The sequence below is a fragment of the Macaca fascicularis genome, chromosome 11 (assembly GCF_037993035.2).
Source record: "Macaca fascicularis isolate 582-1 chromosome 11, T2T-MFA8v1.1".
Taxonomy (NCBI): domain Eukaryota; kingdom Metazoa; phylum Chordata; class Mammalia; order Primates; family Cercopithecidae; genus Macaca; species Macaca fascicularis.
The window spans coordinates 57,961,563-57,978,311 of NC_088385.1; the positions used below are offsets into that span (position 1 = coordinate 57,961,563).

The window sequence follows — 16,749 nt, forward strand, 5'->3', positions numbered from 1 at the left end:
TGCAGTGAGCTGAGATTGCACCACTGCACTAGAACCTGGGCGACAGAGTGAAACTCCGACTCAAAAAGAAAAAGAAAAAGAAGAGGGAACTAGACGAATACATATGAAATTACGAAATTATGACAGTGGTTTCCTCTGGGAAGAGGTTGTCGGGGGGGTCAGCATCAGAGCAGTAAAGGGAGAATTTCAATGTTGCTCTGAATACTTCTGTATTATTCAATCTCTTACAATGAGAACATATTTATCCATGTAATAAAAATAAATAGGACCCTGGCTGGGGCACAGTGGCTCACACCTGTAATCCCAGTACTTTGGGAGGCCAAGGCGGGCAGATCACTTACGACCAGGAGTTCAAGACCAGCCTGGGCAACACAGCAAGACCCCCTCTCTACAAAAAACACAAAAATTAGCCCGGTGTGGTGGCACATGCCTGTAGTCCGACTTACTGGGGAAGCTGAGGCAGAAGGATTGATTGAGCCCAGAAGGTTGAGCTATGATTGCGCCACTGCACTCCAGCCTGGGTGACAAAATGAGACCCAGTCTCAAAAACAAATAAATAAGGACCAAATAAGAAAAGATCAAGTATGAATGTAACCAAAAATAGTCAATTTTTGTGAGCTTTACATGAGCTTGTAACTTCAATAGGCTTTAAGAGCTTTCAATGAGAATCCATGTTCTTGCCTCTAGCCCTCTTTTCCAAGTTCCTATTATCCTATGACCATCTCCATGTAAATTTCTTTACCAGGCATCTTGGTAATTATTTCAATGACTCTAGCTTAGACTTTTTTTTTTTTGAGTTTTCAAAAAAATAAGACAAGTTGATTTTCTGACTGGGTAACTAATGTTAACATAGAATGATAAGGTAAAAGAATCCAAGGGCCAGCACATTGCTCAGGAATACCTTGAAAACTTTGATCTGGCAGCTGGCCGAGTGTAAGTGCTCAGTATATTCCCCGTTTTCATTCTCCTTGAAGGTATCTATTTGTACTCGGAATGGCACCCCCTTTTCTCCACCATGTTTCCTCATAGTGAACTCTGTACTAATACAGTGCACCTGAAAAGAATACATCAAGGCTTCAGTACCGCGAGCTAGCCAAACCAGTTGGCAGTATTTTTTTTAGCAACTATTAACAGCAAAACCTTTACTAGGCATTATGAATACCTACAAAAAACACTTCTCCTCTTTGTGATCTTGAAGAATTTACAATCTGATAGAGGAAACAGAAAAAACTTAAATGCTTTACAAATGCAAACAAAATACAAGTACAGATCTAATGCTAACAAAAGCTGCTGTGAGAAACTAAATTCATTAACTGCTTCAAAGAACACAGAGCTGGCCAGGCGCAGTGGCTCACGCCTGCAATCCCAGCACTTTAGGAGGCTGAGGCAGGCGGATCACGAGGTCAGGAGATCGAGACCATCCTGGCGAACACGGTGAAACCCTGTCTCTACTAAAAAATACAAAAAATTAGCCAGGCGTGGTGGCAAGCATCTGTAGTCCCAGCTACTCAGGAGGCTGAGGCAGGAGAATGGCGTGAACCTGGGAGGCGGAGGTTGCAGTGAGCCAAGATCACGTCACTGCACTCCAGCCTGGGCAACAGAGCGAGACTCCGTCTCAAAAAAAAAAAAAAAAAAGAGAAATGATTTCTGTTAAAGTTTCCTCAATTTTAGGGAAGATTTTAGAAAGAAGAGCCACTACCCAGTCTGGGAACATAGTAAATATGAAAGTTCACAGTAATAGTGGAGAAAAACCTTTGCTTGGCTACTGCATAAAGTCTAAGATTGGTGATTTTTTTTTTTTTTTTTTTTGAGACTAAGTTTTGCTCTTGTCGCCCAGGCTGGAATGCAATGGCACAATCTCAGCTCACTGCAACCTCTGCCTCCCCGGTTCAAGCAATTCTCCTGCCTCAGTTTCACAAGTAGCTGGGATTACAGGCATGCACCACCATGCCCTGCTAATTTTTGCATTTTTAGTAGAGACATGTTTTTGCCATGTTGGCCAGGCTGGTCTCAAACTCCTGACCTCAGGTGATCTGCCTGACTCAGCTTCCCAAAGTGCTGGGATTACAGGTGTGAGCCACGGCACTCGGCCTGGCGAATCTTAATAGACTTGTGCTCTTGTTTAAAAATTGACCACTCCACAAGATTATAACTGAAAGTCTTAAAATCATATATACAAAGTGTTAACATAGTGACTATCTCATGTGAAATACTCAATAAACTACTGGTTACTATAATAATTTTTTTTTTTTTTTGGAGACGGAGTCTCGCTCTGTTGCCCAGGCTGGAGTGCAGTGGCCGGATCTCAGCTCACTGCAAGCTCCGCCTCCCGGGTTTACGCCATTCTCCTGCCTCAACCTCCCGAGTAGCTGGGACTACAGGTGCCCGCCGCCTCGCCGGCTAGTTTTTTGTATTTTTTTTTAGTAGAGACGGGGTTTCACCGTGTTAGCCAGGATGGTCTCGATCTCCTGACCTCGTGATCTGCCCATCTCGGCCTCCCAAAATGCTGGGATTACAGGCTTGAGCCACCGCGCCCGGCCTATAATTATCACAAATAAGGATTTTCAAGGACTCTACCCAAAGAACATAATCAGATACGCAAATCAAATTTTAAGTATAAAGATGTTCAAAATAACATTACAGATAATAGTAAAAAAATCAGGCCAATCAAGGCCGGGCATGGTGGCTCACACCTATAATCCCAGCACTTTGGGAGGCCAAGGTGGGCGGATCACCTGAGGTCAGGAGTTCAAGACCAGCCTAGCCAGCATGGTGAAACCTCTACCAAAAATACAAAAATTAGCCAGGCATGGTGACATGTGCCTCTAGTCCCAGCTACTGGTGAGGCTGAGGCAAGAGAATCGCTTGAACTGGAAGGCGGAGGTTGCAGTGAGCCGAGATTGCACCACTGCACTCCAGATTGGGAGACAGAGCCGAGACCCTGTCTCAAAAAAAAAATTATGCTGATCTAAATGCCAAATAATTGTTATGTAAATTATGGTACAACCAAGGAATGAAATATTATGCAGCCATTACCAAGCAATTTTGGGAGACACAAATAAATAAATTGGGGTATTAGAAGAGCAATTCAGAAACTCCTCAATGCTCTCAGGCACAGATTAAAGAGCCTGGGCTTGACAGTCAGGCTAGAACCCTGTAAAGATTTCAAAGTTAACATGTTTTGTCCTTTAAGAAATAAACTGGTAGTAAGAGATGCTCTTCAAAACTGGAACCTTATCTGCAGCGCCTTACCTGAATAAACACAGATGTCCTCTTTGCAGGGTCCCACAGGAACTCCACTGTATTGAGTTGAGTTGGATTAGCCCTAGGATCGATTATACCCACAGACATTGGGATATCTGAGAAACAAAATGGTAATCATTGAACAATTCTGAGGGCTACTCAGTTTTAAATGAGAAAGTATTGATTCTTACATTACTCAGCGTAGCTACTAAGATTTTTGTGTATCACATCCTAAATTTCTTTGTGTTTCTTTTTAGATGGAGTCTCATTCTGTTGCCCAGGCTGGAGTGCAGTGGTCGAGGGCTGGAGTGTAGTAGCACCATCTCAGCTCACTGCAACCTCCGCCTCCTGGGTTCAAGCGATCCTCCTGCCTCTACCTCCTGAGTAGCTGGGATTACAGGCACATGCCACCTCGCCCAGGAAATTTTTTTTTATTTTTAGTAGAGACGGGGTTTCGCCATGTTGCCCATGCTGCTCTCGAACTCCTGACCTCAGGTTATCCAGCCACCTTGGCCTCCTAAAGTGCTGGGATTACAGGCCTGAGCCACCGTGCCCAGCCCACACCTTAAATTTCTTCTTTGTCAAGGAAAATATTTGATTAGAGTAAACTTGGCTTAAGTACTTTGCTTCTCAGCACCTTTTCTCCTCTTTAAAAAGTTTTTAAAATACAGCAATTAAAAAAATTCTTTGGCCAGGCGCAGTGGCTCACGCCTGTAATCCCAGCACTTTGGGAGCCCAAGGCAGGCAGATCACAATATCAGGAGTTCGAGACCAGCCTGACCAACATGGTGAAACCTCGTCTCTACTAAAAATACAAAAATTAGCTGGCCGTGGTGGCACATGCTTGTAATCCCAGCTACTCAGGAGGCTGAAGCAGGAGAATGGCTTGAATCTGGGAGGCGGAGATTGTAGTGAGCCGAGATCGTACCACTGCACTCCAGCCTGGGTGACAGAGCAAGACTCCATTAAAAAAAAAAAAAAAATTAGGCTGGGCGTTGTGGCTTACACCTGTTATCCCAGCACTTTGGGAGGCCAAGGTGGGCGGATCACCTGAAGTCAAGAGTTCAAGACCAGCCTGGCCAACATGGCGAAACCCCGTCTCTACTAAAAAATTCAAAAATTAGCCAGGCGTGGTAGCAGGCATCTGTAATCCCAGCTACTTGAGAGGCTGAGGCAGGGAGAACTGCTTGAACCCGGGAGGCGGAGGTTGCAGTGAGCCGAGATCGTACCACTGTACTCCAGCCTGGGCGACAGAGCAAGCCTCTGTCTCAAAAAACAAAAAAATCATTTTTAAATTGACAAATAATAATTGTACATATTCATGGGCTATATAGGGATGTTTCAATACATATAATGCATAGTGATCAGATCAGGGTAATCAGCATATTCACTGTCTCAAACATCTGTCATTTCTTTGTGTTGGGAATGTTCAGTATCCTCCTTCTAGCTTAAAATATGGCAATTTAAAGGCAGTTTCCTTTTAATTTGCTAAAATCCTATTTAAGGTGGATTAAGTCTACATTATCATGAAAACTGTAATTTATAATCTGTTTCAACTACAGTTTTAAAATTAGTTTTATTGCCAAAAGCACATTAAGAGGATTGCTATTGAAGGGGTGCAGCAGAGTGTCTACATCAAAGTAGAAAGCATTATATTGCGAATGGAAGTGGGAAAATTTTAACATAAAGACTGATGCAGGCCAAGTGTGGTGGCTCATGCCTGTAATCCCAGCACTTTGGGAGGCCGAGGCAGATGGATCATTTGAGGTCAGGAGTTCGAAGCTAGCCTGGCCAACATGGTGAAAATTTACCTCTACTAAAAGCATAAAAATTAGCCGGGCGTGGTGGTGGATGCCTATAATCCCAGCTACTCAGGAGGCTTGTTACAAATGCATAACAAGTCATGAGAATGACTTGAACCCAGGAGACAGAGCTTGCAGTGAGCTGAGATCGGGCCACTGCACTCCAGCCTGGGCGACAGACCGAGACTCTGTCTCAAAAAAAAAAAAAAAGGAAGGTTGATGCTGACTTACAAAGTAATCAAATAATCCTGTAACAGAGTGACAAATCTTTACCTAAAAGGGAAGCAAGAATTAATGGGTCTGAGTAGAACTTTTCTTTCCATTCCACATAGCAGATATTCAAATAGCATTCCCTGAGTTCTCCTATTAATGATCAGACTGGGGAGTTAAGGCCAGGTGATATGTATTACCAGAACTGTGGTATAACTATCCTACTATTTTGGCATCAATGATTCAAACAATAAAGCATCAAGTGGGTCCCACTCCACAATATTAGTTGTGTTAGATTTATCTTAAGGTCAATTTATCATACAGATATCAGGATCACTGCATGAGAACCAATGTTTTCTCAGGTAAAATTAGTAGTAGTTAATTTTTTTTTAACAACTATGTTTACCAAGAGGAGATTTTAACCAATTAGAAATCAGAGCTGCAGATACCAGGAAAAGTGACTGCATGTGTATTTGTGAAGATCTTTCCTTTATACCCTATGACTTAGGAAAAACAAATTCTACTCTGTGTGGCAATGTGGGAAGACAAAACATAACTGCAAACCGAGAGACATAGCTTCTAATATCAGAACTCCCACTTTAGTGACTGGTTCTCAGGCACTAGTAAAATGACGGAACTTGGCCAGGCGCAGTGGCTCACGCCTGTAATCCCAGCACTTTGGAAGGCCAAGGCGGGCAGATCACGAGGTCAGGAGATCGAGACCATCCTGGCTAACACAGTGAAACCCCATCTCTACTAAAAATACAAAAAATTAACCGGGTGTGGTGGCGGGTTCCTGTAGTCCCAGCTACTCAGGAGGCTGAGGCAGAAGAATGGTGTGAATGCAGAAGGCGGGGCTTGCAGTGAGCCGAGATCGTGCCACTGCACTCCAGCCTGGGTGACAGAGCAAGACTCCGTCTCAAAAAACAAATAACTAAAAAAAAAGGAAGGAACTTTCAGCATGCTGGGGAAAAAAGTCTGCCCCCCTTTACAAACGCATAACAAAATATCAGATCCTGAGCAGCCAAAACAATCTTGAAAAAGAACAAAGTTGGAGGTCTCATGCTTCACAACTTCCAAACTTACTATAGAGCTACACTTAGCAAAATAGTGAGGTATAGGCATAAAGCTAGACATATAAACAAATGGAATAGAATAGAGAGCCTAGAAATAAGTTTTCAAATATATGGTCAAATGAGTTTTGACGAGGGTGCAAGACCATTCAGTGGGGGAAAGAACAGTCTTTTCAACAAACGGTGTTGAGAAAACTGGGTATCCACATGCAAAAGAATGAAGTTGGGTCCTTACCTTGTACCATATACAACCATGAACTCAAAATGGATCTGTGACCTGAATGTAAGACCTAAAACTATAAAACTCGTAGAAGAAAACATATTGGAAAAGTTTCTTGGCACTGAACTTGGCAACGACTTCTTGGATATGGCACCAAAAGCACAGGCAATTAAAAAAAATTAGATAAATTAGACCACCTCAAAATGTAAAACTTTAGTGCATCAAAGGATAGTATCAATATAGTAAAAAAGCAACCCACAGAATAAGATAAAATATTTGCATGTGATGTATCTGCTATGGGGTTAATATCCAGAATATTTTAGAAATTCCTTCAACTCAATGACAAAAAAACAAAACAATACAATTCGATAATGTGGCAAAAGACTTGAATAGACATTTCTCCAAAGAAAAATATATAAATGGCGGGCCAGGAGCCATGGCTCACGCCTGTAATCCCAGCGCTTTGAGAGGCCAAGGCGGATAGATCACTTGAGGTCAGGAGTTCGAGACCAGCCTGGCCAACATGGCAAAACCCCCTCTCTACTAAAACACAAAAATTAGCTGGGTGTGGTCGTAGGCCCCTGTAATCCCAGCTACTCGCGAGGCTGAGGCAGGAGAAGCGCTTGAACCCGGGAGGTGAAGTTGCAGTGAGCTGAGATCATGCCACTGTACTCCAGCCTGGGCGACAGAGGGAGACTCCATCTCAAAAAATAAATAAATCAGTAAATAAATAAAAATAAATAAAGAAAGAAAATATATAAATGGCCAATAAGCACATGCAAAGATGCTCAACATTACTAATCACCAGGGAAATGCAAATCAAAACCACAGTGAGATACTACTTCACAATCATCAGGATGGATATTATCAAAAAATAGAAAGCAACAGTCCAGGTGCAGTGGCTCACGCCTGTAATCCCAGCACTTTGGGAGGCGAAGGCAGGCAGATCAAGAGGTCAGGAGATTGAGACCACTCTGGCCAACATGTTGAAACCCCATCTCTGCTAAAAATACAAAAATTAGCTGGGTGTGGTGGTACGTGCCTGTAATCCCAGCTACTCAGAGGCTGAGGCAGGAGAATCACTTGAACCTGGGAGGTGGAGCTTGTGGTGAGTTGATATCGTGCCATTGCACTCAGGCCTGGGCAACAAGAGCAAAACTCCGTCTCAGGAAAAAAAAAAAAAAGAAAAAAAAAAGAAAGCAACAAGTGTTGGCAAGGATTGAAGAAATTGGAACCTTTTTTTTTTTTTTTTTGAGACAAGAGTCTCGCTCTGTCACCCAGGCTGGAGTGCAGTGGTGTGGTCTCAGCTCACTGCAAGCTGCACCTCCTGGGTTCACACCATTCTCCTGCCTCAGCCTCCTGAGTAGCTGGGACTACAGGTGCCCGCCACCATGCCCAGCTAATTTTTTTGTATTTTTAGTAGAGATGGGGTTTTACCGTGTTAGCCAGGATGGTCTCAATCTCCTGACCTCCTGATCCGCCTGCCTTGGCTTCCCAAAGTGCTGGGATTACAGGCGTGAGCCACCACGCCCAGCCAAAATTGGAACCTTTGAGTACTGCTGGTAGATATGTAAAATGTGTAGTCACTGTGGAAAACAATATAGTGGTTTCTAAAAAAAAAAATTTAAGGTAGAATTACCATATGACCCAGCAATTCCATTTCTGGATATACATCCAAAAGAATTAAAAGCAGAGACTCAAACACATATTTGTACATCCATGTTTATAGCAGCGTCATTCACAATAGCCAAAAAATGGAATTAAATTAAGTGCCTATCATGGGATGAATGAATAAACAAAGTGTGGTATATACACACAATGGAATATTATTCAGCCTTACATGGGAAGGAAATGCTAACGTATGCTACACCATGAACCTTGAAAACATTATGCTAAGTGAAAAATGCCAGTCACAAAAGGACGAATACTGTATGATTTCATTTATGCAGTACTTAGTAGTCTAATTCATAGAGACAGAAAGGAGAATAGTGGTTACCAGGGGCTGTGAAGAAGGGAGAATGGGGAGTTGTTTAACAGGTACAGACATCCAGTTTTGCAGATAAGAAAAGTTCTGGAGATGAATGATAGTGATGGTTACACAATAATTTGAATGTACTTAATGTTACTGAACTATCCACTTAACAATGCTTAAAATGATAACTTTTATGTAACATATATTTTACCACAACTTAAAAAACAAAACAAAATCATCCTATAGTTGCTATGGAACTAAAGTGTTTATACTTTCAACTTCAATTCTGGTATCATTTTCACCTGTATTACTTAAAATTTTTTATGCTTAATAAATACTTTCAAGGTTTATACTAATTGAGCTTCACAAGCATATGAATCAAGGTAAATGTCAAATAAAGAAAACCAACTCTTGGTGCATAGCTAAAGGCATTTCCTAGGCAATAGATTCTCTTAACTCACCTATGTCAAGAATTCTGTCCCCAGGTCGGTTCCACCTCCAACCCTCTAGCTGCTGATGCTCAGTGTACTGTAGCCTTCTGTCATGGAACACCACACGGAATATACTCTAAAAGGATACAACCAAATCAGACGATAACAGGACCTCTTGAAAATCAGTGCTGACAAAGAAAAACTAGCAGGACTCACTGCCAGTTGGTTTCTAAACACAACCTAAAATTATTTTTCTTAACATCTGCTTCACTCTAAAACCCATACCATACTAAGTGCTATTTCAGGATAAAATTTTATAATTTCTCAGATATAATCTTTTATTTTTTTTTTGAAATGGATTTCGCTCTTGTTGCCCAGGCTGGAGTGCAATGGCACCATCTCGGTTCACAGCAACCTCTGCCTCCCGGGTTCAAGGAATTCTCCTGTTTCAGCCTCCTGAGTAGCTGGGATTATAGGCATGTGCCACCACGCCTGGCTAATTTTGTACTTTCTGTAGAGACAGGGTTTCTCCATGTTGGTCAGGCTGGTCTCAAACTCCCAACCTCAAGTGATCCGCCCGCCTCAGCTTCCCAAAGTGCTGGGACTACAGGCGTAAGCCACCGTACCCAGCCAATTTCTCAGATATAATCTCTATAGTTAACTGGTACCATATTTAAAACTTGGCTTAAACTTCAGTCCGATGGTAAGTAGGCATAAAGGACTCCCATCTGAAGCATTGCTGCATGCCTCTTCTGTTACGCCATGGCTTATCTGGCTTAGTTTTTTTTTTTTTTTTTTTTTTTGAGACGGAGTCTCGCTGTGTCGCCCAGGCTGGAGTGCAGTGGCCGGATCTCAGCTCACTGCAAGCTCCGCCTCCCGGGTTCATGCCATTCTCCTGCCTCAGCCTCCCGAGTAGCTGGGACAACAGGCGCCCGCCACCGCGCCCGTCTAGTTTTTTGTATTTTTTAGTAGAGACGGGGTTTCACCGTGTTAGCCAGGATGGTCTCGATCTCCTGACCTCGTGATCCGCCCGTCTCGGCCTCCCAAAGTGCTGGGATTACAGGCTTGAGCCACCGCGCCCGGCCTATCTGGCTTAGTTCTTCAGATGTACATGAAAAACTCACCAAGTGCCCTGCTTGCTAACCCACCATACAACCTGTAAACACTGAGGGTAGGCAGAGCCTATTTCCATCAACTTTCCTTTTGTTACTTTTACTTTGTAGTAGTGTCTGTTAATTCCTCCCACCACCTTTTGACAAAACTCCTGTTTCAATTGTGCTGTGAATTATCAAAATCCTGACTGTTAATCTAGACTAAGAGAACTGCTCTTCATCAAAGTAGCTTCTGTTTTCCTCGCTATAAGACTAAGTATCAAAAAAGACACTCAGGCTTCTCTAAAGATCTCAAGGAGGTTACTTTACTCCAAAAGAACTTCACTGAGCCAGGGGTGATTACCCTGGACAGGGAGTGGTAAGCGTTCTATTTCTGCAGCTCTGAAAAATTCATGTGAATAGTGGGGCCTACTCTGACCCCAAAGAAATAACACATCAGCTTACCACTCTGCCAACAAATTACGGCAGGCAAGAGATACCATCAAGCCCTTGGAAGCAAAAGAACATTAACAACAAAAACAAAAATTTAAAATCACAAAAGGATTAATAAAAAAAATTGTACAGAAGAATGATTTATTCGTTTTACCTTCACCAATTTGCCATTAATTTCTGGAAGTTCTCCAAGTTTCCTATTGTCTAGCATTCGAATTTCATAAGACTGTCCTAGAAGAAAAAGTAATTACATATTATATTCATCACAAATTAACTTTGCTAGATTCAGAAAGAATAAAATTCAGTTGGTTGAATATACAATAGTATAATAATATTATTAGTATTAGTAACAACAACCAGAAGCCTTTACTAGATGCTCAGCCCTGTGCCAAGTATTGTCACATATTATCTCATTTAACTGATATACCTTTCTAAGGTATTACCAATCCCATTTTACAGACAGACAAATGGGAACTTAAAAGAGTTTTAGCAACTTGTCCAAGGCCACACAATTGGTAAATAATAGAGCCAGGTAGAGTAATACTTCTCAGACAGTAATCAATGGGAGTGTCTAGGGAACATGATTAGGAAGAGGAAGCTGGGAACTAAAAATGGACAGCTAAGCAAAAGAAGCTAGTAATAGATATCAAGTATGACATTAGAACTCAAATCTCTGAAGTAGGACTTCTAGTTTGATAGGTCACACCAGAAAGATCTAAGTTTTTACATATAAGTGTACCTAATAAAACATCATAAATGGCCGGGTGCAGTGGCTCACGCCTGTAATCCCAGCACTTTGGGAGGCCAAGGTGGGCGGATCAGGAGGTCAGGAGATCCAGACCATCCTGGCTAACACGGTGAAACCCCGTCCCTATTAAAAATACAAAAAAGCACATGCCTGTGGTCCCAGCTACTCAGGAGGCTGAGGCAGGAGAATGGTGTGAACCCAGGAGGCGGAGCTTGCAGTGAGCCGAGATTGCACCACTGCACTCCAGCCTGGGCGACTCCGTTGCAAAAAAAAAAAAAAAAAAATCATAAATACTGTAGGCCTGCAATAGTACTAATGAATGAGGAAGCATCTAACCTTGATTGAGATACGTTAGGGTTTCATCATGGAGTTTCACTGCTGGAGAGGTAGCAGCACAAAGCACATATTGAAAAGGCAGGATTTTATTCTCATTATCAGGAGGCAAACTTGACTCTTCTTGCTTAAAAATGGGCAATGCGAGGACATCACTAAAATAAAACAAATGACTCACATTAATATCTGGCAATGGTGCAAAGGCAGCTTTACTGTTAAATAATTTAATTGCAATGCTTTGGAAAGCCATAAACATTACTCACCTTGGTGGAGTTTCACCCCAACAATTCCATTTAGATTACCTGCTGTGATATCCCCCTGACCACAATAGTGTGGGTGATGACAGATATTCACTGCTAAAACCACTAAGTGTGAAAGAATGTTTCTAGGAATCATAGACAGGGGTTCCTAAAAGGGCTCTGGAAATTATAAACAGAGTTCTAAAATGTATAAATCTAGGACACTCAGTAATACTACCTGTATAACCATATCAGTTGATTTTCTATAAGGACTAAAATAACTTCTACAATTCCTTAGAAGCCACATGAAAAGGACAAATCAATAACGAGTATATATTTCAAGGTCATCTTACACTCTGTGGAATAACAACTAATATTGAGATGTTCCTACAAGCCATTTCCTCTAAGAAAAAGCTTTTTGTATCTATCAGTTTATCTAAACTTGCAAACCAAAGACATACATCCATCCTTTGTCAGTAGGAATGTAAAACCACACTCTCATCCTTTGTCAGTAGGAATGTACAATAACATAAACACTTTAGGAAAAGGTTTGGCAATTTTTTATAAAATTAAACATGCAGCCAGGCGCAGTGGCTCATGCCTATAATCCCAGCACTTTGGGAGGCCAAGGCGGGCAGATAACCTAAGGTCCGGAGTTCGAGACTCGGCTGACCAACATGGCGAAACCGTGTCTCTATTAAAAATACAAAATTAGCCAGGAGTGGTGGCACGTGCCTGTATTCCCAGCTACTCAGGAGGCTGAGGCAGAAGAATTGCTTGAACCCGGGAGGTGGAGGTTGCGGTGAGCCGAGATGGTGCCATTGCACTCCAGTCTGGGCAACAAAAGCCAAACTCCATCTCAAAAAACAAACAAAAAATTAATTTAAAAAAAATTAAATTAATCAGGCATCTATTGACTCCAGCAGTTCCACCCATTGGTACTTATCCAAGAAAAATGAAAACATAAGTCCACCCAAGACTTGTTATAAATGTCCACAGCATAAAAGCAAAAACTAGGCCAGGCGCAGTGGCTCACACCTGTAATCCCAGCACTTCGGGAGGCTGAGGTGGGTGGATCACCTGAGGTCAGGAGTTTGAGACCAGCCTGGCCAACATGGTGAAACCCCATCTCTACCAGAAATACAAAAATTAGCTGGGTGTGGTGGTGCAGGCCTGTAGTCCCAGATACTTGGGAGGCTGAGGCAGGAGAATCACTTGACCTCAGGAGGCAAGAGGTGCAATGAGCCGAGATCGTGGCACTGCACTCCAGCCTGGGCAACAGAACAAGATTCTGTCTCAAAACAAAAACAAAAACAAAAACAAAAACAAACTGGAAAGAACCTAAATGTTCATGAGTAAGAGAACGGATGTACAAACCATGGTATATCCATACAATGGACTACTCAGTGAAACAAAGGAATGCAACATGGATGAATCTCACAGATATAATGCTCAACAAAAAAAGCCAGACACAAAGAATGCATAATGCATGGTTCTGTTTATATGACAGTCTAAAACAGGCAGAGTCAAAGAGAACAATGGTTTCCTGGTGGGGCAGGGGATGACTTGGAAGGTATATAAGGGAACTCTGTAGGGAGATGAATATGTTTTATACTATGATAGGTCTGCTACACGGTTGTAACTCTAACAGCTTATTTTTGCATCTCACTGTAAATGAATTTTACCTAAAAAAAAAATTTATTGAATAGAAGATGGGGAATAGGTAGAAGTAAAAATAATAAAAGAGTGCTAGGTGTGGTGGCTCACGCCTGTAACTCCACCACTTTGGGAGGCCAACGCAGGTGGATCACTTGAGGCCAGGAGTTCAAGACCAGCCTGGCCAACATGGTGAAACCCCATCTCTACTATTAATAGAAATACAAAAATTAGCTGGGTGTGGAGACACACACCTGTAATCCCAGCTATGTGGGAGGCTGAGGCACGAGAATCGCTTGAGCCAAGATTGTACCACTGCACTTCAGCCTGGGTGACATAGCGAGACTGAGTCTGAAAAAAAAAAAAAGATAAAAAGAGTAGTAACGTGTTGATGACTGTTAAAGCAAGGTGATGAGTATAAGAGGGTTCATCATATAATTCTGTTTACTTTGTATATGTTTGAAATTTTCCACAGTAAAGTATTTTTAAAAAAAGAAAAAATATACATAGGCCACAGAGTACTTCTGGGTACAAAAGAAAAGGAACAGGGCACATGAAATAAAAGAAACAATTAAGATTCCCTTGGCCGGGCATGGTATGGCTCACGCCTATAATCCCAGCACTTTGGGAGGTCAAGGCGGGCAGATTACTTGAGGTCAGGAGTTTGAGACCAGCCTGGCTAATATGGTAAAACCCCATCTCTACTAAAGATACAAAAATTAGCCAGGTGTGGTGGCGCGTGCCTGTAGTCCCACCTACTCAGGAGGCTGAGGCAGAAGAATCACTTGAACCCAGGAGGTGGAGGTTGCAGAGAGCCGAGATCACGCCACTGCACTGAAGCCCGGGAGACAGAGCAAGACTCCATCTTAAAAAAAAAAAAAAAATTCATCTAAAAAAAAAAAAAATCCCCCCCAGAAGATTAGAAGTCAGGAATCCAGCGATTTTTTTTCTTTTAAGACAGTCTTGCTCTGTCTCCCAGGCTTGAGTGCAGTGGCACGAAGTCGGGTCTCTGCAACCTCCACCTCCCGGGTTCAAGTGATTCTCCTGCCACAGCCTCCCAAGTAGCTGGGACTACAGGCACATACCACCACGCCGGGCTAACTTTTGTATTTTTAGTAGAGACAAGGTTTCACCATGTTGGCCAGGCTGGTCTCAAACTCCTGACCTCAAGTGATCCGCCCACCTCGGCCTCCCAAAGTGCTAGGATTAAAGGTGTGAGCCACCTCACCCAGCCCAGAGATTCTTGTTAACATTCCCCATGTTCAAAATGGAATACATTCAAACCTTTACCTATAATTTAAATATTAAGCTTATAAAGAGACCAAAATGCTTCTTTTTAACCATTCACAGATGAAAAAGCAATTATTTATATGTACCTATATCCCTCACCAGTACACACATTTTCCCCAATACATCAGATTACAGGGTCACTACCTTCAGGCAAAGACACTATTGACAGAAAGTTGACTACACTCTTGTGAATTTTACAGACAATATTATAAATTATTACTGGAAAATAAAACAAGTAGCAAATGTTCTGATTATTGACTTCACACACAGGTATAATACAAATTTACTGGCATGAACACTAAAAAAAGGAAGGGTGGAAGAGAAGAAAATTTTTCTTTCTGTTGATATCTGAATAACAATAATATGTTATTATTTGAATCCAGTAAGACTTGATGCAAACCAGTTTTCATGAAACAGTTTTCTTTTTTTCTTTTTCTTTTTTTTGAGACAGAGTCTCCCTCTGTCACCCAGGCTGGAGTGCAGTGACACCATCTCGGCTCACTGCAGCCTCTGCCTCCTGGGTCCAAGTGATTCTCCTGCCTCAGCCTCCCAAGTAGCTGGGATTACAGGCATCTGCTACCACGCTCAGCTAACTTTATATTTTCAGTAGAGACAGGGTTTCACCATGTTAGCCATGCTGTTCTCAAACTCCTGACCTCAGGTAATCTGCCCACCTCAGCCTCACAAAGTGCTGGGATTACAGGCGTGAGCCACCGCGGCCGGCCTATGAAACAGTTTTCTCATCGTTAAAAAATATTTCAATGGCCAGAAACACAAAAGGCACTTTCTTTTCCTTAGGCTTTGCTCATATGAGTTAAGAGTGGAGACTGTTGAGGGAATCCTTCTTCCTGTCCATATTAATTTTTTTCCACGTGAAACATATTGTTCCCTTGAGACTATTTACAACTGTAGAAACAGAGTTTTCTAAAAAATTACTCTGTTCTAGTTCTTTTATTTCTCAAGATCAGGAAGTTACCAGTGCTCTCATAACAAAAAGTATAAAAAATAAAGTAAAACACCACAAAACTTAACACAGTGTTAGCATTTGGAAGCCTTTACTGTCTTATCATTCTCAAATACATCACATCTGATGATTCTTTAAAAGATTAGTAAAGATTACCAGATATCAAGGCAAATAGGATTTTGAAACATAGCAACAGTTCAACCTTTATGAATGTAGGGTGGCTATTTTTTCTTCTCAAGTATCACTACCAACCAAGGTTAATAAACAGCAACCATTCCTAGTCTTCTCAGGATCATGTGGCATTACACCTAACCCATGACTAAGCAAAGGACTGTTATCTGGGGCTAGAATTCTAAAACTGATTCTCAAAGTTACCCCTAAAACTAACTCAAAACAGTACAGCCAAACCAAATACACAAGACTATATTTCCTCATCAGAGAGTTTAAGATCTATAAACCCCAAACATATTTCAATTATTCATAATCTTGCTACACTGCATTTCTTTTAGTCTGCTGTGGGAGCAAAAGTACCATTCAGTTCCACATTCCTAGAGATAGAGGCTAAAGGTCACTGGAAATACAATTCTAGGTCCCTATTTATACCAAAACAAAAACAAGTGCATCCAGAAAGAAATGGTTTTGGAAATCCAAGTCTGCTCTTCCTTAGAGGTGAGTTTAGATAAGGAAAACCCAAACCCATTCTGGTAGATTCTAAGTAGCTGTTGCCAATGTATAATTTAACATTTTATTATATTTTCTGATTGCTTTATGCATTTAGTTCATTTTTTTAAAATTTATTTTTTATTTTTTGTAGAAATGGAGGTCTTGCTATGTTGCCCAGAGTGGTCTCAAACTCCAAGCCTCAAGTAATCCTCCCACCTCTTCTCCCAAAGTGTTGGGATCACAGGCATGAGCCACTGTGTCTGGATTAATTAATTTCAATGAACCGTAAGCTATTTGAAAGGAAGACTTCTCTTTCCTGTTCTTAGCAAATATTCACTGATATGATGTATACTTTTGTTTT

General features: G+C 41.7%; 1 protein-coding gene across 17 annotated transcripts in view; it reads right to left on the reverse strand.

Annotated features, from left to right (window-relative positions):
- TFCP2 (transcription factor CP2) overlaps positions 1 to 16,749 on the reverse strand; it is an 83,760-nt gene that overhangs the window by 15,210 nt on the left and 51,801 nt on the right. For 11 of the 17 annotated variants that reach the window (XM_074006877.1, XM_074006876.1, XM_005570875.5 and 8 more), the window contains 5 exons: positions 11,580 to 11,731; positions 10,650 to 10,726; positions 8,982 to 9,087; positions 3,253 to 3,359; positions 902 to 1,054 (listed from right to left, as the gene is read on the reverse strand). In XM_074006877.1, the coding sequence (XP_073862978.1) occupies positions 902 to 1,054; positions 3,253 to 3,359; positions 8,982 to 9,087; positions 10,650 to 10,726; positions 11,580 to 11,731 (595 nt within the window). Of the gene's footprint in view, positions 1 to 901; positions 1,055 to 3,252; positions 3,360 to 5,276; positions 5,926 to 8,981; positions 9,088 to 10,649; positions 10,727 to 11,579; positions 11,732 to 16,749 lie in introns of those variants that run through there. The other 6 variants (XM_005570876.5, XM_074006874.1, XM_074006881.1 and 3 more) reach the window with 2 other exon arrangements.